Source organism: Poecile atricapillus, chromosome 2, assembly GCF_030490865.1.
Source record: "Poecile atricapillus isolate bPoeAtr1 chromosome 2, bPoeAtr1.hap1, whole genome shotgun sequence".
In the NCBI taxonomy this organism is placed as follows: domain Eukaryota; kingdom Metazoa; phylum Chordata; class Aves; order Passeriformes; family Paridae; genus Poecile; species Poecile atricapillus.
This window is the reverse complement of record NC_081250.1, coordinates 81447288-81469989: the sequence shown is the minus strand read 5'-3', so window position 1 is coordinate 81469989 and position 22702 is coordinate 81447288. Positions and strand designations below refer to the sequence as shown.

Sequence of the window (22702 nt, the reverse complement as noted above, 5' to 3'; positions counted from 1 at the left end):
TACCATATATATTATCATATCTTCTGTTCTCTAGAGCAAACTTTGACAAATTCTGCCCCTGCTGCACTTTGCAGATCAACTCTACAGTAAAGTCTAATTAGAAGCATATGATATCAATGCCAGCTATGATTTAAACATTGCTACACTGAGAGCTTAAAGACACTGAAACAGACAGCATGCTAGCTTAATGAAAGAATAATTTATTTTTTATCACTTAATAATGTTCAAAGCAGATTGCTAAGGTAGACTATTCTTCTTATGAAACACTACAAGGGAAATTTAAAACGTTCCAGCACCATGCTGCCCTTTACTGATCTGAGCAGCTGTCTGAAGCTCAGTTTTGGTCAGGAGAAGAAATCAGTGGGAGAGATGTCTGCTTTAGACATAATTCTCAGTGTGTGCTCTATTGCCTCAAATTGTTTCTCTTAAGCACAGAAATGCTTGAACATGGATTCAGAAAGACAGAGTACACAGCAGAACACAAGTAGACACCTTACAGAGTAAATTACTGGTAAGCAGTCTTTCCACCTTCTTCATCTGTTTGTGCATATATATTAATGTGAGTAACTTCAGGCATTACATTTTCCTTTATGTGGAAAAAGAGAAGGCCAAAAGGAGAGCTGGGTTCTCTATTTCACATTTGCAGGCTCACTATCCTGCAGCCAGCTGGGCTGTTGGATATGAAGAGAGCTGGTTTGCAGCCCTCATTAACTCCTCTGGGTGATTATGTTCCATTTGAGAACAGTGACACAGATACACAGTACTGACATGGTTGGCAAGAAGATAACGCAGCGTCTGTCTCTCCCTGCATTGTCACTTGACAAATTCTTTGTGAGCAGCCCAACTCCTGTTGAACAAAGGTGAGCACTAAGGTCATGCCACCACAGTAACCTGGTGCTTCAGTGGCATCTAGTGATGGAGGCGAGCAGAATTTCGGCATGATCACAACTGTGGTTAAAAACCTCCTCATTGCCTTTGGGCCAGCTGCATTTGATACTGTCTATAGGAGCACAAGGAAGACAGAAATAGCATCGATAAACAGAACACCAGTTTCTTTTTCTAAAAGTAGAGGGAAATACTGAAGTAAAAAAAAAAAAGGTAGCTGGTGATCTTATTCAGAGATATTCAAGAGCTGAATAGATTACTACTATAAATCATAAAAGAGATTAAGTTCAATAAGTACCACCAGATGCTTCATTCCTCCATCAATGAAGATGACATGACTGTGCACACTCTAAAATTTTTCAAAATAGGAAAAACTTTAAGGAAGTGTGTGTATATATATAACATTTGGTGAACTGTCCTTTCTGCCAATAAAAAATTTTAAATCAGACAAAATTCAGGGAGTCAAATCCTGAAGCATGTTGTCTAGCAGGTGAATGATTTTATGTTCAGAGAGCCTTAAAGATGGCTCCACAATAACTAGCTACAGTCAGAAATAGGGTTTCTGTGTTGGCAGTGCTGCTGTGCTGTCCATCTAACTTTTTGGATTTGTGCCTGTTCAAAATCTTTGTGCTTCACATTGATTTTCTTTCTCCCCTTCAGTTATATTCTCTCAACATACTTATGTAGCTTAATTTAACATATATGCTGAATAATTAATACTTTTAACTGAACTAAACAACTCTTTGTCCCCCCAGATAACTGAGTGCTGAGTGCATCAAAAATTGGTAATTCATAAATGAAAGTTCCCTGATTTCTCCCTCATCTTCTAATGTGAAGCAATTGATCAGAATAATGTTCAGTAAATAGCTGCTAACTTATGTACTCAGCTGATGTGGATTGCTTCCATGCCTATCAAGCCCCCAGTAGAAGGCAGGATCCAATAATAAATATGTGATAATAAATTGTTCTGGCTGAACCAGAACAAATGGGGAACTTGGGTCAACAATGAAAATGTATTTTATTTGTGAAATCTGTGGTTCCAGATTCTGAAATCACATCATGGTAATATGGGATCTCACCCAAGCCACCTGATACATCAGCTTCATTTTCCCCTCTTGCACTGTATACCATTGTTCCTGTGATTACAGACCTTCTGACAAGTAAGATTAAGAACAAGTTTTACCTGTAATGAAGATTCAGAGCTTTTCAAGTTAAGATCCTGCACCAAAAGGTACAGTGAACACCAAGAGCAGACTGCCTGAGCATATAGGCATTTCCTTTTTGCCTGACTGATGGGATTGAAGATATCTGAATTTGCTATGCTAGCCACTAAAATCAACAACATCTTTACTGCACAGCAATAAATCACAGAACAAGATAATCAGCTGCGTTTCAGAGTACAACCATCACCCTCAGAGATTATTTGATTTGATCCAACATGATTCATAGAGCAGAAAATCCAAGTGAGAAAAAACCCAGCGTGTTTCTGAGGAGAACTTTGAATTGGAAACACTGACAGACACATGCATGCACATGAACACCTCAAATGAGGCTGAATTACAGTAACTGTGAGCTACTGCTGCATAACAGATAGTGACTATGGAGCTTCCATTCCAGCTGATGTCTTACTTTTCTTACAAGATTATCAATCTATGTTACTTTCTCAGTGAAAGAAGCAAAATCTTCCTTTCAATCCAAACACTGAAAATCTAATGTAGTTTCTTGTCACTGAATCATAAAAGGATGCAAATTGACATAAAAGCAGATGAATCCCCAGCTCAAGCAGATTAAGCCCCAACTCCTAGCTACCCCGGAAAATATTTCCCCTTCCTGTAATATAGTTAACTGGGCTGCTTTCAGTCTTTTATGGGACTTACTTTACCTGGCTCTAATTATAAAACTCATCTTTTTCTTCCTCCCCAAAGATAAAGGCTACAGTTTCCTGGTAACTTAATTATAAACAGTTTTGAGTCAGAAGAATGGACTCTAACAGAGAATGTGTAAGTACATCTGAAGTTATTAATAGACAAAATGTGAATACAGTGAATATGATTAATTAGAGAAGCCTAGTGTAAAATTTAGCATGCCTTTGGCATAAAAATACCCAGTTAAGCTGCAAATTCTGTGTGGAGAACTTTTACCCTTTGACAAAAGCCACAGGTGTGGCCCAGCAATTAGTTCCAACAGCAAGCTGAGTGGACAAAGGGTGCCTGAACAGGGATATATATATATATATACAATGAGTTCATTTTTCCCCTCACTTCTTTTGCACTGCAATAATTATATTATAATATATTATAATATATAATTATATTATATTCCACACAATTTAGGACTTTTTTTGTTGTTGTTAATTAAAATTCTAAAATCATGCAACCATTAGAAAAGGTCACAAATTTCTGTGAGCTACCTCTGATGGGGTCACTGTTCAAATAAAATATATAAGCACAATACAGCATTCACATTATATGAGAACTGATATATTCAAAATAAAATCTGTTACTTTCAGCTGACCAAATGTTCTGAAGCTAGAAGGATTTATACTTATATTTAATTTCCAACATGAAAATAATCCCATCTTATCATGAAATGTACTGTAGGAATAGTGACTGTTGTGTCACATAACATGCTTTATGTTTATTTTGTTTTTTTCTTCTGGAACAGTCATGTGCAAACTATAATATACATAATTTCACACTTTACTTTTAATAATATTTTTCATTTTAGAATAATCTGTTTCCGTTTTTTTGTAATAAACAAAATGGCAACTTGGTCTGTCACATCGCAGTAATAACTATCTGTTTACAGCTTTTTCCAGCTGGAAATCCTCATCATGTGATTAACATCCATGACACAAAACTGACTGCTAAACAAAATTTTATGATATGTTTTGTAAACTATTCCCTCTCCTTTGGCTATAGTAAGTGTCAAAAATGCCAGTCTGCCAGCTAAGCAGCTTGAAAGCCAAACTTTTTCAACTTGTGAAAGCTGAGACCTGCAGGGAAAGTCAGGAGAATTCAGTCCATTCTAAACTGTTTATTTTCTGCCTTAGATTTTTGAGGGACTCAAAAAAGAATGCTCAGTGCAAGCTGCTGCTCAGAGTTGACTTAGCTTTCCCATGTAAGAGCACTGTATGTGCATCTCATCCTCATGCCTGCAAAAATGACATGTATTCAAAGGCACATCTACAAACTTCAGCTATATTAACTAAATTCCATAATACTTATAGTAGTAAAATAGTATATAAAAAAAGCAAAATAATTTTCAAGTTAAATAAACAATACTCCAAAAACATTCAGATTCTCAGAATGGAATTTCAATAGGATGAATATGATGGTCATGAGTTAAAAAGATGAGTCTCACAGAACATCAGCACTCACCATTCAACCACTTGGAGTTGTACTGGGCAGTTCGGAGAGGAGGAAGGGCCCCCAGACTTCGATAAATAGCAGGATCTCTTCCTGGAAAATCCATGGCTGTAGCAGCATATAATTCTCCACTGGAAGTGAGAAGAGCAGTAGAATTGTGGTGGGGACTGTAGGGACAACGAGCCATGCCACTGATTTGGTCATGTATCTCTCTCAAGTTGCTTAACTGTAAAAGAATTATAAAAAGGTATTAAATTTACCTGAAAATTATCATTTCAGCCAAGGTGCATCAATCTGAGCAAAATTCTATGAAAAACACCTGTTACCTACTTTATTATTGTACAATAGAGAGAGCCAACCTCTACATCAATCTGAAATTGTCTCATACAGAAATTCTTACTGCAATGTTGTCAGATCTCACTTCTGCCATTTTGACATGTCAGTCATTATCCAGCATGCTTAAATGCTTTCTATTAGAACAGGCTCAAAAAAACACCTCTGCAAAGATTATTATTATGAAAAATAAAACCAAACCTGATCACCAGAATCAATAAAGCATCAACAACAACAAAACAAATAATATATTTTTTGTTGTTGTTTGCTTTCTTCCTTGGCCTAATCTGTCTTTGAAGTCAACGTCTGATCTCCCGAGACAAAACAAAAAAACAAAATTTGTTTTGTTGGTGTGCTTTAAGAAAAAATCTCACATGAAAAATTAGAGTAAGAAAAGGAGCTTTCCAACTCAGCAGAACCATTTCTAATTTAGTAGCCCAAATACTTTCAGCCATAAACCACAGCATGATGTTAATATGCTATTTGAAAATAAAGGTGCAATGGGTTTAAGTATAATAAATCTGCCAATGAGTTTTTTAATAATACAGCTATTCTTCGTATTTAAGTGTTTCTACCCTCCTGAAACAAACAGGTAGCCTAGTCCAATCAGTGACATTTTGATACTTAATATTATGACTATTACTGATGCTACAATCAGGCTTGTTTTGAACACAGAATGACAGATCTTCTCAGTCAAGATTTCTCATCCTTACCAGTCAGAAATCACTAATAGAGGTACTCTCATTTCTCCAGAATTACACATACACAGTATGCAGCTACACAACCACATTTGATAACTAAACCTATTGATGCCAATCAAACCTGATAGTGGCAGAAGTCTTATAAACACCCAAGGCTCATAAAAATTGGCATGTAGGAGAAACTGAGCTGCTCCTCGCTGCATGTCTCCCACAGATGAGGAAAAGCCTGTAAAAAGAGATTGTTAGCTCTCCTAATTGGCCTGCCATGAGCTAAATGAGCCTTTTACACATCAGCTCACCCATCAGTACACAAATAGCCAGTTCTCAGCCACAATTTACTCTGCCTTTTAATCTGCTGGCTCAGAACAGGGACTGCAGCTTGTGGGGCAAAACATTTAACTCTTACCGTGCGATTGGTGCAGATTGGAGTGAATGCATTGGTTCCACAGGTGAAGAGATGGTTGCCTCCAACAAGAAGCACTCTAATATAGTTCTGGCATTCCTCCTGCCACACAGAAAAAAAAGGAATATATTCAGTGATATTGCAGAGTACAGAGGAGACTAATAACACTTTGCTTTCCATGGCTATTTATCCACACAGAAAAATTAAAGGTAAACAAGGCTTAAGCATACCTCAGTAAGCAATCACAATATTCATACACATGCATTCACCAACCTTTCTGAGAAGTTCTTAATAGGATACCAATAAACCCCTCTAGTACTGAAGATTTCCTCTCAGGATATGTTTCAAATGCTTAGCTAAATTTTGAACTGATAGTTCAGATAGATGATCTGATAGATACTGACTTAAATAATACAGCACTGTCTCAGGAGATCAGGCATTGACTTCAAAGACAGATTAGGCCAAGGAAGGAAGTTTTGAGGAAAACAGGGGAAAGAACAGGTTGTCAATAACAAAAATATGGTGAGACTAGTAAAAAAATTATTTAGATGTTCAGATTCAGATTTGTTACCATTAATTTCATAATTTACCCTGTTTAATTAGGAGCATTTTCATTCCCGTTAATTCAAAGTTTTAAAAATAATTTCATTACCACAATACAAAGATGTTCATCCTGAGGAATAATTTGACATGTTTTTTACCCCATTAGGATGGGTGGAGGCTTTATGATGTTCATATCTATCATTTCAGGAGCTAGAAATCAACAGCAATTTCTACTGTTAATTCAAACAGAAAACTTTGTCCTGCAATACTAACAATCTTCCAGAATTATATGAGGAAAAATTCAAACAATTGTCTTGAAAAAAATCAATGTCCATACTCAAATAAATGCTCAACAATATGTTTGGAGAAAATAAAGTTTCCTGGAAACTTACATTTAAAAGTTCTCTAGCATTCACCACAAGACAGTCTCATAAAAAGTCTGAAAAAAATCTTGTGAAAATACAGTTATGCAATTCTAGCTTATATGAAGTGCAATCATGTAAGTAAATCCATACAACAGTGATAGCACAAAAGTCCCATTATCTGGCCTACAGTTATATTAAATTGATTGCTTGTTTATCTTGAAAATAGGCTCTCATCCTGGAAGACAACAAATATAATCCTGAATAAATTGGACAGGCAACAGGAAAATAGACTGCAAAAGAAGATGGGGAAAATACTTTAAAGGTCTCTGAGAAAACTTTTAGAATTTATCTTCTATACTTTTCCTCAAAAGTCAAGTTAAAAATAAACTCAAAAAAATCCTGTAAAATCTCAGGAAAGAAACTACCTCTTGGGATTAGTTTCTCATGAAAAAGTAGCTTTTAAATGCTTCTCTTTGAGCCTTGAAGGACAAGGGACAAACATCTTAGAAGTAATATTTAATTCGTGCTGGGTAAAAGATACAAAGCTTTCACAGTGAACTTTATAAAATGTCATCTTAATATTCTTTGAACCACAAAGAAGCTAATACACAACCATATAACCTAGCTGGGCAATACAACAAGCCATTAAAATAGTAATTATTTCACAACTTGGCAGTGTTGGTAGTTGTGGCAGTTTCCATCTGTCAGACCGTTAACTCCATCACCAAAAATACCCCCAAAAACTAGACGGCAACTTTTTGAGGGATTGTTTTTTGTTTGATTCATTGGAAGGGTGCTTAAGGAGGTTCACAGGATGTAAGACAGTGATTTATTCATTGGTTTCTTTCAATTCTGCCCTTTGCAAGAAGGCATGGAATGTATGTGTAGGAAAAATAAGTGGGTTCTGATACTACAACCCATCCAACCTCTCCTCTTCATATTCCAGAGCTAACTGAAATAGTGTAATTTTCAAATTACTTGCATGCTGATCAATCATGCATTTTGTTCAAAAATAATGCTGATTTCTTAAACTCTGACATTCTCGGCAATCACAAGATTTTTTCTTTACTGTTCCCAAGTCCTGTGCCAGCTTGACAACAATCCATACTGCAACAGGACAAATAAGACATCTCATATGGAATTTTGTTGGGAACACAGTGCAAAAAATGGAAAATGAAAGAATAACTTTTTTTTTTTTTAAATTTGGCTGCTTTCTTAATTTGAAAAAATATCCACATTAATGCAAAAGAAAATTTAAAAGAATTGGTCGCGAATAAAGCTATCACTACCCAAAAACACACTGAAAAAGGACTTCACTCTTTAGTCACTTGAATTATTCAGAGATACTTTTCTAGCTCTGGAGTCAAGTTTGGCTGTAGTCGTTCACTTCTTACAAATGCACACATGCAAAAACGAGACCAAAAACCAAAGGATTTTTTAGGCCAGAAGTGGTGCTGGGTTTGGTAGCCATCTTTTATGTAGTCTTATTCTCCAGTTCATGTCAACCTCTATGTCATATACTTCCATATTTGCCTATAAAAATATATCTGAAATAAAGAAATACATTTAGAACATAATTTCTACTTTTGTATCAGGGCATCTGAAACAAAATACGACTATAAGAAACAATTCAGCAGCCAAGCAGGCTAGGTTGTTACTTAAGACTATCTTGAACAGTCCATGGTCAATCTGACTGCAAAATAATTGTCCTCTTGCAGCAATATTTCTTGTATAGGTTAACATTTTAAACATACCTGCATTTAATTTTTAAATACTTTATTGGGGTTCAGATACTAACACACCCAGCCATTAGAATCTTCAATAAGCAAGAGACAGGACTTAATTTCAATTTGCATTATTATTTTTAAGCTCTCTCAGGTTTATTGCATTCTCAACAAGTGCATTTATATTTTTTCTTTCTAATATTCCCTACCACAAGTGTCAATATGTATAGGCAAATTTATTCTCTTCATTGTGTCTGGTATTTCAGACTTCTACATGCTAATGCATGCTGGCCACAAGGACATAATTTTGTATGGCTCACTCTTGGAACCATTAGGCTAAAGCTTGAATTGGTAGATTAATGTCTGAAGTCTGAGTAACAAACATTGGCCTTCAAAAGTCAAGTGCACATTACACTGTCAGATGTGACAGATGTCCCCATATATTTTCCCCTTCAGCTCTTTTCCCTCCTTGGCTTCTAAAGCATAAATCTCAGAACAACTGAAAACAGCCACAGGCAAAAATTCCAGGCAGCTTCTTTCTCAAGAACAAAAAAAGAGTTGTGTTTCACTGATCATTATCTCAAAACTACTTGAGCTGCTTCAGGGTTCAAAGCCACCTTCTGGTTTCAGGACATTTACTCCATCAGTTAATGTGACTTTCAAGCAATGAGTTCAGGTTTTGCCACCTGAACTTACTGCCCTCATGCTGCTCTGTGGTCAGCAGAGTTTCAGAGAAACCAGGACCTGAATGCATAACCTACCCACAGCCATCCCTGGAATCCTTATCTCTCCTTTGTCACAGTCTGGGCTGGCCTCAACATTTTGACTCCAGTCTTTCCTGTGTCTTCCTACAGTTACATGTTCCTGCCCTGAAATCTGAATTCACTTGAGAAATGTTACAGAAATAGAACCCCTAGCAACTCTGCAATTTGGGCTGCATCTATTTATACAACAGGTAAGCAAGCAAGTTTTTCTGGCAACAGTAACTGGAATTGTATTTGCAAAGATATCTGATATTTTCTCTGAAGAGGGACAATGTAGCACTGGAACGAATTCCTCCTGATTTGATAATTCCCAATTTTTCCAAGGGAAGGCTCAGTATGGATCTCCTTGTACAAAGAGTACAGTGACCTTGCTGTAGTCTTGGAAATAAGGCAATAAAAGACAAACATCATTTGACTATCCTTTCTCTGATCATAAATTTATCTTTGATTTTAACCTTGACCACAGTGAAAACAAAAGATGTCGTTCTAATTGGGAACGGCAGGAAGAACGACACGGACTCTCAAGGGAGTCTGAACAGGAGAGAATCTCTAGTTTATTGCTACAGCCATGTTATATAGACTAGTTCGTGAAGAGTACAGAAAGGAAACTCTTATTGGTTAGTATAGTGCTACATTACCATCATTGGTCAGTGGGGTTCACTACCCCCTGACTTTCTCCTGCAAGGAAAACACGGGAACAGACAAACAGCACCTGCAGGCTGTTTTGTGTCTTTGAGGATTGTTTTGAATCCTCCCATGAATTTCCCAGGCTAGCTTCTCAGGCAGGGCTGGCAGGCCATGGGGCCTGCAGCTTGCTCTAAAGCTAGCCTCCATAATTCACCCTTTCGGTTTAGGAAAAAAATAAAAAATGTACAGTGTCTGTAACATCCTGCTGGGCCCTTGCAGGAGAGAGAACAAACACGGCACAAGTGGTTTCTTTTACTAGATATTGGAATGGATATTAATTTGGAATTTTGGTTTATGACGATGTTTAAAGATTGTTTTCCTTGCAAGGATTTGACGGTTGAGTCAAATATCCTTAACTCAGTGAACTAATACAAAACATTGTTAGTCTGTTCAAACTGACAGTCTAACTTGTCAATATAGTAGTTTAAAAGAACACTAAAGTGGTACAAAGTGAGCAAATTTGGGTCTTGCAGGGATTGCAGGACTTTGGTGCGGTTCACCCCCTGCAAGGCGGGGGGGAACGCGTGCTGGCCAGGGCACTGCTCGAGCCCCGGCACCGTCTCGCGGGGCGGCTCGGGTTCGCAGGAGAACCTGGCAGCACAAGGCTGGCAGAACCCGGCTCGGCGCCTGTAGCACGGTCCGCGCACGCGGGCCGCACTGACGGGCGCGAGGGGGAGCGAAGTTCGCTCCCCGTCCTCCCTGCCGCTTCCCCGCTGGAGCGCGGGCGAGCGCGGGGCAGCGGGGGTGTTGTGCAGGTCCCGCGGCTCCGTGCCAACCCTCGCGGCTCGCTCCGCGCGGGGCGCACACGCGCGGGGAAGTGGTGGGCGTCCGCGCGGGTTCCGCGGTTTCGCGCCGCTTCCCGCGGCACAGAAGAAAGGAGCTCAGAGGGCGCGCGCGCACGAGCGAAAGGGGGGCTTGGGCTCCCCCCTCGCTCCCCCGCCGCTTTTTGGCCGGCACTTTGGATGGGTGTGGGGGGGGGAATGCTCGCCACGGCTCCGGCCCCGGCTCCAGATCCGGGCTTCGGCTCGGCTTTTACGGGGTTTTTGCAGCCCGCCGGAGCTAGGGGGCCCAGTTGGCCGCCCGGCCCGCGGCCGGTGGCGGCGGGCGGCGTCCTGAGTTAGCTTTTTTTTTCCTTCTTTTCCACCTTTTCTCTCATTTTTTTCTCGCCGCTGCTGCTGCCGCTGTGGGGACTCGGGGCACTGGCGGAGGCTCCACGGCGGCCGCTGGCAGCAGTGCTCGCAGTGCTGGTCCTGGAGGGGCCGGCGGAGGCTCCGCGGAGGGCGCAGGCAGAGGCGGCTCTCGCGGCGCTGGCGATGGCGGCGCCTGCGGGTGCGGTAAAGGCAGAGCCGAGCGATTTTCGCTGTTCTGTTGTTTTTCTGCTGGCAAAACCTGCGCGCTGAGCTCTGCGGATGGCGGGCGCTTAAATTTTTCTGGAGAGGGAGATTTCTGGTCCACGGATTGCTCCTGCCCGCTGCTAAAGTTCTCTAAGGGTCCGGGCAGAGCTGAAGGACTGCTACACAGTTTGGTTTCGCTGTTTTTAGGCTGGCACTGTTCCAGTGCCTTAAAAATTACTCCCCAAGTTGCTGCTAAGCTGCACGCACTGGTATCTCCCGCAGCTAGCTTAGTCCACAGGTGGTCTCCTAATGACCACCAAATCTCAAGGTTAAACACATCATTCACAGTCACAGCAAACTCCTGCGCTTTCACCCAGTGGAACAAAGCGCGTATATCTTCTTCAGGAATACAGAGTCCCATGCTCAGCAAGGCGTCTTGCCATGCAAAGCTGACAAGTTGCTCATCAGCTAAATCACAGTTCTCCATTATGAAAACTTTTTTTATCTTGGCGGCTCTGCGAATGCAATTATGCAAACGCTATCGGCTTGGACCCGGGATTTCAAGCTCTGCTTCACCAAGATAGGCCGTTCCAAGCCCACTCTCTGGCAGGCTCCACTATCCCGTTGGTTAGAAACCAGCTTCCTCTTGGAAAGCCCGGGAGAATTCCACTTTCCCCTCTAGGGGGAAGGGCTGGTGTTTTTCCCGCTCGCTGCTTACCCTCAGGGGATTAGCAGATGTCTTCACGTCGGTTGCTTTTTGACCTCGGGGGTCGGCTGCACATCACGTCGGGTTACCAGACCTCGGAGGGTCGGTCCGTCATCACGTCGGGGTCACCAGATGTCGTTCTAATTGGGAACGGCAGGAAGAATGACACGGACTCTCAAGGGAGTCTGAACTGGAGAGAATCTCTAGTTTATTGCTACAGCCATGTTATATAGACTAGTTCGTGAAGAGTACAGAAAGGAAACTTTTATTGGTTAGTATAGTGCTACATTACCATCATTGGTCAGTGGGGTTCACTACCCCCTGACTTTCTCCTGCAAGGAAAACACGGGAACAGACAAACAGCACCTGCAGGCTGTTTTGTGTCTTTGAGGATTGTTTTGAATCCTCCCATGAATTTCCCAGGCTAGCTTCTCAGGCAGGGCTGGCAGGCCATGGGGCCTGCAGCTTGCTCTAAAGCTAGCCTCCATAAAAAGAGGCACAAAAAGTTCAAAAAGACAGTTGTCATTCCAGCTGGGTGGGTTTTCTCAGACAGTATCTCTGCATTCTCCAGCAACTCCCATATGAAGCTTTCAGGACAAAAAGTTTGCACACCAAAAAAAACCCCAACCCAAATGGTAACAATAAGAAGTATTTGCTCCCATGATTTCTTTTGACTGTAATGAAGCATAATGACTATAGTCCTCTTCTAGATTGTGAATGAGGAACATGGCTATGGGTACAAAAGAAATCTTTAGACAAATAATACCAATACTAAGAAACAATCCCAGAGGTCATTAATTGAATCGCATATATACCATTTTACAGCAACAATTTAACTTCCAATCATCATCCTCTTCAAAAGGGTGCGATGAGCATGAATGAAACTCTGAATGAATAAGAAACTACACTAAGGCCCATTCTTAAATGTGCATCACCAGTGTTGTGTGTTTGTCCTAACAAAATTATTTAATATCAACAGATGCTTTGCACTGTTGAATCAAACGTGTGATGACAGTGTTGTCAACATACTATTCAACAGTACACTGCTATGGCCTTGAATTTACTTCCATCCATCATGTTAGATCACAGTCACTGCACTATGACTTTCAGACAGGTTGAATGTTACTCTCACAGCCTTAAACTGGGAAAATCATTGTGAAACAAAGCCATATATGTTACACAGAGCATTCCAACCAGAATAGTTTCTACTGCATATGCCCCTTGATCAATGCATTGTGACATACTCTATTGACGCTTCAACATATTCCCTTACTTCCAAGTATTGTCATCTGAAAGCTAAGGATAAAGGCTTGAGGGATATATTACATATTGTAGCATACATTTTTTAAGGAAAAATAACAGTTTAGAAAATTAAACATTTACTTAAAATATGAGGTTCCAAAAGTTCTTTCTTTTCTATACCTCACAGTATAACATGGCCCTGCTTCAGAAGTGAGGCCGTTCTTCCTCTTTAATCTCAAATATACAATCAAACACTGCAATTTTATTTTCCAGCACTTAGTAAAAAAGGAGCTGTAACGGAACTGTTTAATGGAAGAAATTTAAAAGTCGGTGATTAGATAACTATACAGAAGAGATTTCTCCTCTACTAGATGACAGAGATTTTGTAATAGGTTTTTGAAGCTTGATATTTTTGAGTTTTGCACAACAATAATGTATGAAACATATTCTACCCAATAAAAGTGTGCTCTTTTGTTATCACTCTTGATGTGTTCTCCCTTTATGTTTAGCTGAATTAACTTCAATCATTCGACAGTATAAAAATTAAAAACATAGATTGCATGTAGTTGTAATTGCTTTTATAATTAATTAGATTACCAGCTTCAGGTTGGGACAGCCAAAGGTTCCATCTCAGCAGCACATTTACCTGTACTGAATAATAGAAATTGCATCTGGCCATATAAAGAATTGGCTTTAAATACAAAAATACATCAACTTCAATGTCTAAGAAGCTAGTGAATTTAATATTATTTTCTGCATAGCACCATTATATAGGAAATAAAAAAGTTAATAAAATTGCATCTTAAACATAGAGATATAAACTGAGAATTTTACAAAGAAATAACACAGTTATTTGGGATTTACAGCATAGAAAATGAAGTGAGAATACAATTCACTATGTATAACATGCCATGTTTAACCCTGGTGTCAAAACAGTAAATTTTTGGAAGGTAAAGTTCATGGCCATTTCAGACAGGAATCATGTGACTGTATGTCTCATCCCGTGCTCCCTATACTCTTCTTTATTTCTTTGCTTACACATCAGTGTCAGACTCCTTTCCTATATCTCTCTTAAGGGAGACAGTAAAAATGCATAAGGTGGGGATTTATACATTGAATTACATCTGCTATTAACATAAAACTTTTAATAAAGCAGAACAGCTGTCTCATGCTTACCTTTGATTTCCCTTTACTGTAACAGGCTCTTTTAGTAGCTTCATCACATTGCCACTCCACTGCCTGCAACCAAAAGGAATTTTTTAGAAATGCAAGTAACACAAAAATATAAGCCTCTGAGCTATTCAAGTCCATGTTTATTTTATGTGTTTCAGACATAGTGACAATTAGCCATGAATAATCCTATCCATAAATTCCTTTTAAGAGTTTTCTCCTTAGGAATGTAGTTTTGCTGTTGAAGGTTCTTCATTATTTAAATCCAAAAGGAAGCTGGCCAACATCATGAGTCACTGTACCCATCACTACAGCAGAAACAACCACAGTTACATTTGATACTATTTATCTTTTTTTAAGCAGATGGAGGAACACACAGGAAGGCTGAACCTCTTTCTCCAGCAGAGCTGGGCTGTATCACCACAGCATCTGAGGTCAGCTCTGCTGAGAAACCTCGCACAGTGGGGAAGTGTGCCCTATTGCACTTTTTGAAGTATTTATTTCAAGCATCAAGTGGAGATTTTAGTCTCTAAAGGTGTGACTGCAGCACTAATCAGAAGCACTAAAACATCCATTCACAGAAAGAAGCAATGGGCAAAGATATACAAGACTATAGTGAAACAGTGCACTGCAAAGCAGAAGCAATTTATGCTCATTTTTCAAAGATTTTTCAATGTCTCACTGCTTCAACAGATTCGTGCCAGGACTATAATGCCTAGTCTGCATTACTGCAGTTTCACTGCATGAGTTAATTCCTGTTATTTTCATATTTAACATTCAGCAGCTATGATTTACAAACTTTGCTGATCAGTGGATCAGGCTGCATGTTTGGTGTTAATGTGCCAATACATGTACATATTTGAATATATATATATATATATATGCTGTGTCATCAAAGCACATTTTAAATCAGGCTGTATTCTTTCACCTCAACAGTGCACATCCATATGTTCTTAAGATAAAAATGCCACAAAATGCTTCACATTTTATCAAGCAGAATTGAGATTTCTGAAGTAACCACTGCTTTAACCATTGAAACCACAGTCTTTTCATTTTTTTTTACAAGGAAATAATGAAAGACCATTTATCCAGATTTAATATAGGAAGTATTTTGTACCTGTCTTTTCATGGAGACTGTATTAATAGCAAGCAGACTATCTAATTAATAATTGAGTGAAAGCCCAGTTAAATTAAGGGGGGAAATACCTTTCAGAGTATTTGTGTTTCAACAAGCTCAAGAATGAACATTTTTCACTTCAAGAAAAAACTCCCGACATATGAAAATTAATGTAATTACTTCTTTTCCTCCATCCTAAACCTTCTTGTTTACAGCATTTGCTTTTGCAATGATAAATGACTATGCTGTATGGGGGATATATTGAAAACTTTTGTAAGAATACACTTGCGAATGACCCTAGAACTTATACCTGTATCTAGCAGCATGAAAGAAATCTCACACTGAGTTAGATAAAAAAGCAGCAATGACCTAACTCTTTTTACTTGGTAAGGCAAAAAGCAATTCACATCCGTAACGGATTGTAAGATGACCAACTGAATTCCTAATCAATCCATTAGGACACACTGAATGTTCATGTTATATGGCACTAGATACAAGTGCCAAATATGTTATCTCTGAACAGCACAAAAAATTTCAAACACCTGGAGAAACACAAGAGTTAGTTACTGTGAGGAGGTCAGAGTAGAAAGAGAGTGAAATATGGATACTTAAAAGGAAGGTTTAAAGGAAAGCTATTGCCAAAACTGAACCAAAAAAAACATGTCAAGAACAAACAAAAAGAAAAAGATTGAATTAAATACAAAATGTTTATCAAGAACTCAATTTTCAGTGACAAAATACCCAGCTTTCAATTGGCTCTGAGTCCACAGTAAAATTGATTTGAAGGAGAAGGATGTGAAATATTAAAACATTATATTTCTGGACATCATAGTTAACAGCACATAAAAGAAATCAAGAAACTGCTACAACTAGATATATTTGCTTGCAAGTTAACCAAATGGACAACTCTCTGGGAAAGCCCTATTCATGACATCTGCTAAAAAGGAGCAATACTATGTGGACAAGAAATAAAATGCAGACACATCGGTAACAAAGCTAAGTCCCATCTTTGAAATCAAGTGTACTTATGTGGGTGCGGAGGAGCCCACCCAGCCTGAGATCCTAGCTCTCCCCTGGAGGCAAGACACCTTTCACTCAAGAGAGACACAATGTATCGCTCCCAGGGCTCTTTGAGTTAGTTATGTTAAACTGTTGTGCCCCACTGGTGTTCCCCCCTGATGTCCCACCCCGATACATGTAACTCAGCCTCCCCTCCCCCCCCCCCCCCCCGCCCCTCTCCTCTCCTATAAATATCCCGGGTTTTCCCCTGTTCGGGAGATCAGCTGTTGCTGGCACCCTTTGCCAAAGCTCTGCCTGAATAAAGGTTTGTGCTTAGCGGAACGCTGGACCAGCTTTCTCGTCCCTGCTTCCCGTGTCGCCTGCCTGCCGCCACTGAGCTGAGCTGGAATCACTCGACTGCCCAAAGCTGCTCACACGCGCTTCGGCCCAGCCCTTTTCAGGGCTGTTTCTCCAGAGAAGTAGTGGTGCTCCGGGCTTTCTGTTGCCGTGGCAACTGGTGTCTCAACGTGAGGCCTTCGAAGGAGCCCTGAAGAACCGTTCGCCTGCAGCTTTAGCTGCGAGGCGTGCCGCTGTTCGAGCCGCCGCCCCTCGAGGAAGCTTGCTTGTGTTTTAGCAAGAGGCGATCCAAGAGGCTGCGTCCGGGACCCTCACTGACCATCTGGGGCAAGGAAGAGCCCCTGAGGACCGGCTGCCCAGGTGACCACCCACCCAGCAGCTTTTTTTTCGCCTGTCTGCATCTGCCGAAGAGAAGTTGTAAGTTGATCCCATGAAGGGTTTTTTCGGGCTTTTTTCTTTTTCTTTGCTGTTTTACTGCTGGGCAGGGAGTGAAAAGGATGGGGAACCAGTCCTCCATGTCGAGGCTGACCCCACCTGAGAGGGACTTTTCTATCCAAGTTGTAAGCACCCCAAAAGCGGGAAATTTTAAGTTTTCTAAAGGGGATTTAAGGAGATTTATTCATTGGGTTTTTAAACATTTTAAGATTAATTCGGATTCTGCTAAATTGGGAATTTTTTGGGATAATGTAGGAAGAAAGTTATATATAGTTCAAGCTAAGGGAGATTTTTTCTGTCGCAAATTTTTTTCCTGTGTTTCAAAATATTATTTTCTCATTGGAAAAAGAGGGAAAAAACCAAGAGGGAGTTTTGGGTCCCCAGTTGAACCCCCCAACCCCGTCAACCTCTCCAAGTGCCCCTAAACCCTCTTCCCTATCTGAGAGCCAGTCGGCGGGTGGACATTGCCCCCGGGCACAGGGCTGCTGCCATCTCCCTGACACCCCTCCACTGTCTCTCTACCCTTACCAGGGTGGCAAGGGCCATGCCGCTTTGGGTCTTTCCTCTAACCTCTCTCCTATGCCCTCACACCCGGTTGTGTCCCCCCCAGTTCCTAGTGTTAGCACAGATGGCGCCAGCAGTGTGGCCAGCCCCGCCATTTTGTCCCACTCCCACCCTGGTTTTCCTGCCCTCAATGCCCAACATGGCCACTTTCCCGCCTCTACCCCTTCTCTTCCTGACACGTCCTGTTCCTCCTCCCCCCCCACTGCGTCGTTGGGTGTAACCACGTTGGGCCCCACCCCATCCATCGGGAAACCCCTCCCCATCGCAGACCCCGGTCCTGCCCCTTCGCGCCAGGGCCTTGCCTCCGGCGACGCGCCCGCTCCAGGGTCCCAGTGCCCTGGAGGTCGGGACGGCTCTGGCTGGAGCGGGGCCATCTCGGCTTCCCCACCTGGGCACAAAAGGGCCAGCTCTAGGCACCCGAGCCGGCCCCGTGCTGCCACCAAGCGCCCCCCATCTCCACTAGGAGATGAGAGCAGTGAATCTTATTCAGATTCTGAGTATGAAGACCACTGGGCTGAGGTTCAGAGGGAAACCACAAGGGCAGGGAATTCAGCTCTGTCCCAGAAATACTTGCCTTCCCTGTAATAATGAGGAGAGACAGGGCAGGGGCACAAGTTGCTGCATGGGAATCCCTTCACTATAGGGAACTGCAGGAACTTTGTAAAGCTGCCGAGGAACATGGCAGGGGTTCACATTTTTTTAAATACTCACTGGAAGCCTCCTTCGCTGCCCACATCATGGTCCCGCATGACATCAAGAGTATTATGAACTGCCTTCTCTCCCCAGCAGAGTACATGTTGTGGGAGAGGCAGTGGAAAAAAAATCTAAAGCAATTGGCAGATGTGTCGTTCTAATTAGGAACGGTGGAAAGAACGACACGGACTCTCAAGGGAGTCAGAACAGGAGAGAATCTCTAGTTTATTGTTACAGCCATGTTATATAGACTAGTTCGTGAAGAGTACAGAAAGGAAACTCTTATTGGTTAGTAAAGTACTACATTACCATCATTGGTCAGTGGGGTTTACCACCCCCTGACCTTCTCCTGCAAGGAAAACACGGTAATCAGAAAAACAGCACCTGCAGGCTGTTTTCTGTCTTTGAGGATTGTTTTGAATCCTCCCATGAATTTCCCAGCTAGCTTCTCAGGCAGGGCTGTCAGGCCATGGGCCTACAGCCTGCTCCAAAGCTAGCCTCCATAGCAGATGTTTATGCTAAAGATGCTAACAGACCTAATTTTACTTTAGAGCAATTAGCAGGAGAAGGAGATTTCCAAAAGCCCCAAGTGATCAGGCCTGGGATCTGCCTGAAGCAGCCTTACAGGATATAACTAATGCTGCCAAGATATCTCTTTTTGTCACCCCTGATGATAAAGTGCCAACCCAGTGCTTCACCAATATTAAGCAAGGGGCAACTGAGTCTTTTATTAAGTATATTGATAAGTTAAAAGTGGCCATTGAAAAGCAGATAGAGAGCTCTCAGGCACAAAAGGAATTATTAGTAAAAATAGCAATGGCCAATGCTAATCCAGAGTGCAAAGCAGTTTTGCGAGCCCTCCCACTGGGCCCCGAACCAACCATAGATCAGATGGTTGAAGCCTGCACCAAGCACTCCTCTGCCTCAAGTGAGAATACAGTGGCACTTGCAGTGGCTAAGGGAGTGGCAGAGGGGATATCTGGAGCTTATGCTGCAGACCCCAATACAAATCGTTGTTTTAATTGTGGCGAGCCTGGACATTTTTTCAGACTGTCCAGAGAGACATTCCATACAACCGCCAGCCCACCAACGGTTACCCAGACAAAACTGGCATTCGGGAAACTTCAAGCAGAGCGCGGAACGGCCCCGCACTTCAACATCAAATCAAATGCTGCACCACTCCACCCCTTCGGCTAAACCCACCATCCTGCCTCCACGGGGACCCCGATATCAAGCCCAGCAGGTGGAGTGCTTCAGATGGGAACCTGGCGTCAACTGGTAACTAGACTCTCTTTACATATGAAGGTTGGCTGTATTTACAAAATCCCCACAGGGAAACGTGGACCACCAGGTTGGAGGTGGTCCCTCCAACATCTTAATACTTGGGGATCCAACCAACTCTCCAGAGCAAATTCATACTGTTCCTGAGGTTCAGACTATATACCCCGGAGATGAAATTTCCATCTCTCTGACCTGCATAGACCCTCCTTATTATTTAAAGGAACAGACTCCTGTGGCACAGGCCTTTTTACTTCCTAGTGACTGCCCAGATCAGGTTCCCCTCAACCCCAGCGCTATGTGGCTTCAGGCTGTGGGCTCCTGCAAACCCATTGTGTACTGCAGCCTGTTTTGTTATGGGGAAAGGATTCAGCACCCAGGAATGCTAGACACTGGAGCAGATGTTACCATCATTGCCCACTCCAAGTGGCCAGACAATTGGGAATTACAACCTGTGGCAGGCATGATTTCAGGAATTGGAGGGATGACAGCTTCCATGAGGAGCAACCGGAATATTGTCGTTGAAGGACCTGAGGGAAAAATGGCAAGCATCAGGCCATTTGTGGTGAGAGCACCAATCACCCTCTGGGGATGGGATCTCCTGTCCCAATGGGGGGCTTCTCTGCAGATTCCCAGAAGGGATTTTCAGTGGGGGTCACTGAGAAGTGCGCCACACCTACCATCCCCCTACTCACCTGGAAACAGCACCATCCAGTGTGGGTTGATCAGTGGCCCCTGTTGGAGACCAAACTGTGCGCACTGGAAGCCCTCGTGGAAGAGCAGCTTGCCAAGGGCCACATCACTGAGTCCAACAGCCCTTGGAACTCCCCTGTCTTTGTCCTACGCAAACCAGGCAAGGACAGGTGGAGACTCCTTCATGGCCTCCAGAAGATCAACGATGTCATTGAAGACATGGGATCCCTTCAGCCTGGCATGCCCTCCCCTTCAATGCTCCCTCAGGATTGGCCGTCATTGACATAAAGGACTGTTTTTTCAACATACCCCTCCATCCTCGAGACGCCCCCAGAATTGCATTCTCGGCTCCCTCTCCAAACAGACAAGCACCTTTAAAAAGATACCATTGGCTAGTCCTTCCCCAAGGGATGAAAAATTCTCCTACCATCTGTCAATGGTACGTGGCCCCCATTCTGTCACCTGTGAGGACCCTGTTCCCAGATGCCATCATCCTCCATTACATGGATGACATCCTGGTTTGTGCTGCTGACGATGACTATCTGCACTGGACTTTACAAAAAGCTATCCAGACCATTGAGGACGCTGGATTTGAGATCCGTGAAGACAAGATCCAACACACCTGCCCTTGGACCTACCTGGGACTCCAGATCTGTGAACGCACCATCATGCCCCAGCAGCTGACCATCAGAGACGACCCCAAGACCCTGCGGGACTTACATCAGCTCTGCGGGTCCATCAACTGTATACGCCCTCTGCTTGGGGTAATGACAGAAGTCCTTGCGCCCCTCTTCAACCTGCTCCGTGGCAGCGAGGCCCTCAATTCACGGCGTTCCCTCACGCCAAAGGCCCGGGAATCCATCACCAAGGTCCAGGAGGCCCTGTCTTCGCGGCAAGCCCACCGCTACGAGCCCAGCCTGCCCTTCCAACTGGTTATCCTGGGTAAGGCCCCGCGCTTACATGCGCTCATTTTTCAATGGGACACGGCATTGAAGGATCCACTCCTTATCATCGAGTGGATCTTTACACATAACCAGCCCACTAAGACTATTACCACTCCGCAGGAAATCATGGCTGAACTCATTAAAAGAGCTAGAGTCCATCTCCGCACTCTTGCAGCCTGTGAGTTCACATGCATCTTCCTCCCATTGGCAACTGGAAGTTTGGAGCCTTTGCTCCATACCAATGAGAGCCTTCAGTTCGCTCTTGATAGCTATTCAGGCCAAATTTCTATACACCCACCTGGCCACAGACTTTTCAAAACTACATTTAATTTGGTCCCCAAATCATTCCAGAGCAAAACACCGCTCAAGGCTCTGGCGGTTTTCACAGATGGCTCAGGGAAATCCTACAAGTCAATCATGACTTTGAAAGACCCCAGGACACAGAAATGGGAGTCTGATGTCCAAGTGGTCGAGGGATCACCACAGATTGCTGAATTAGCAGCCGTCATCAGAGCTTTTGAGAAATTCCAAGAACCTTTCAATCTGGTGACTGATTCGGCTTATGTGGCTGGAATAGCTATGACAGCAGAACATGCATTTCTGAAAGAAGTCTCTAACCCAAATTTATACAAATTGCTTCCTGAATTAGTATATCTTATCTCCCACAGAAAGCAACCTTACTATGTCATGCATGTGAGTGCGCACACTGACCTCCCAGGTGCCGTTGCCGAAGGAAACAGGAGGGCAGATGCCTTAGCCATGCCTGCTGGAGCAGCCAATGTCCCTGACATTTTCGCACAAGCGATATTGTCCCACCAGTTCTTCCACCAAAACGTGCCTGCATTGATGAGAATGTTCAGACTACCCAGAGACCAGGCTAGAGCAATAGTTGCCACCTGTCCTAATTGCCAATCGTTCCAAATACCTGTTGTTAACTCCGGGGTTAACCCCCGAGGACTTAACAGCTGCCAGATATGGCAAACCAATGTCACTCACGTCCCATCCTTCGGGAGAGTCAAATACATACATGTCTCTGTAGACACCTTCTCTGGTGCAGTGTTTGCCTCAGCCCATGCAGGAGAAAATGCCAAGCACACCATCCGACATTTTCTCCTTGCTTTTGCTACCCTGGGAGTCCCAGAACAAATTAAAACAGACAATGGACCTGCTTACACCTCTCACAAATTAAGAGGCTTTTTCAATGAGTGGGGAGTGAAACACACCACGGGCATTCCTCATTCCCCTACAGGGCAATCAATAGTAGAGAGGACCCACCAAAACCTGAAAAGAGTCCTTGATCACCAGTGGGGAGGAACAGAGATCATTCCTCCCAGTGAGAGGCTCTGTAAGGCTCTATATGTCATGAACTTTCTAAATTGCTCGCCTACAGAGCCTGA

At 42.5% G+C, this 22702-nt stretch overlaps 1 protein-coding gene across 1 annotated transcript in view; it reads right to left on the bottom strand.

The window, feature by feature from the left end:
* SEMA5A (semaphorin 5A) overlaps positions 1 to 22702 on the bottom strand; it is a 412149-nt gene that overhangs the window by 175347 nt on the left and 214100 nt on the right. Inside the window, exons 5-7 of the mRNA XM_058831651.1 lie at positions 14232 to 14294; positions 5694 to 5792; positions 4266 to 4479 (exon numbers count right to left, since the gene is read on the bottom strand). Of these exons, the coding sequence (XP_058687634.1) occupies positions 4266 to 4479; positions 5694 to 5792; positions 14232 to 14294 (376 nt within the window). The remainder of the gene's footprint in view (positions 1 to 4265; positions 4480 to 5693; positions 5793 to 14231; positions 14295 to 22702) is intronic.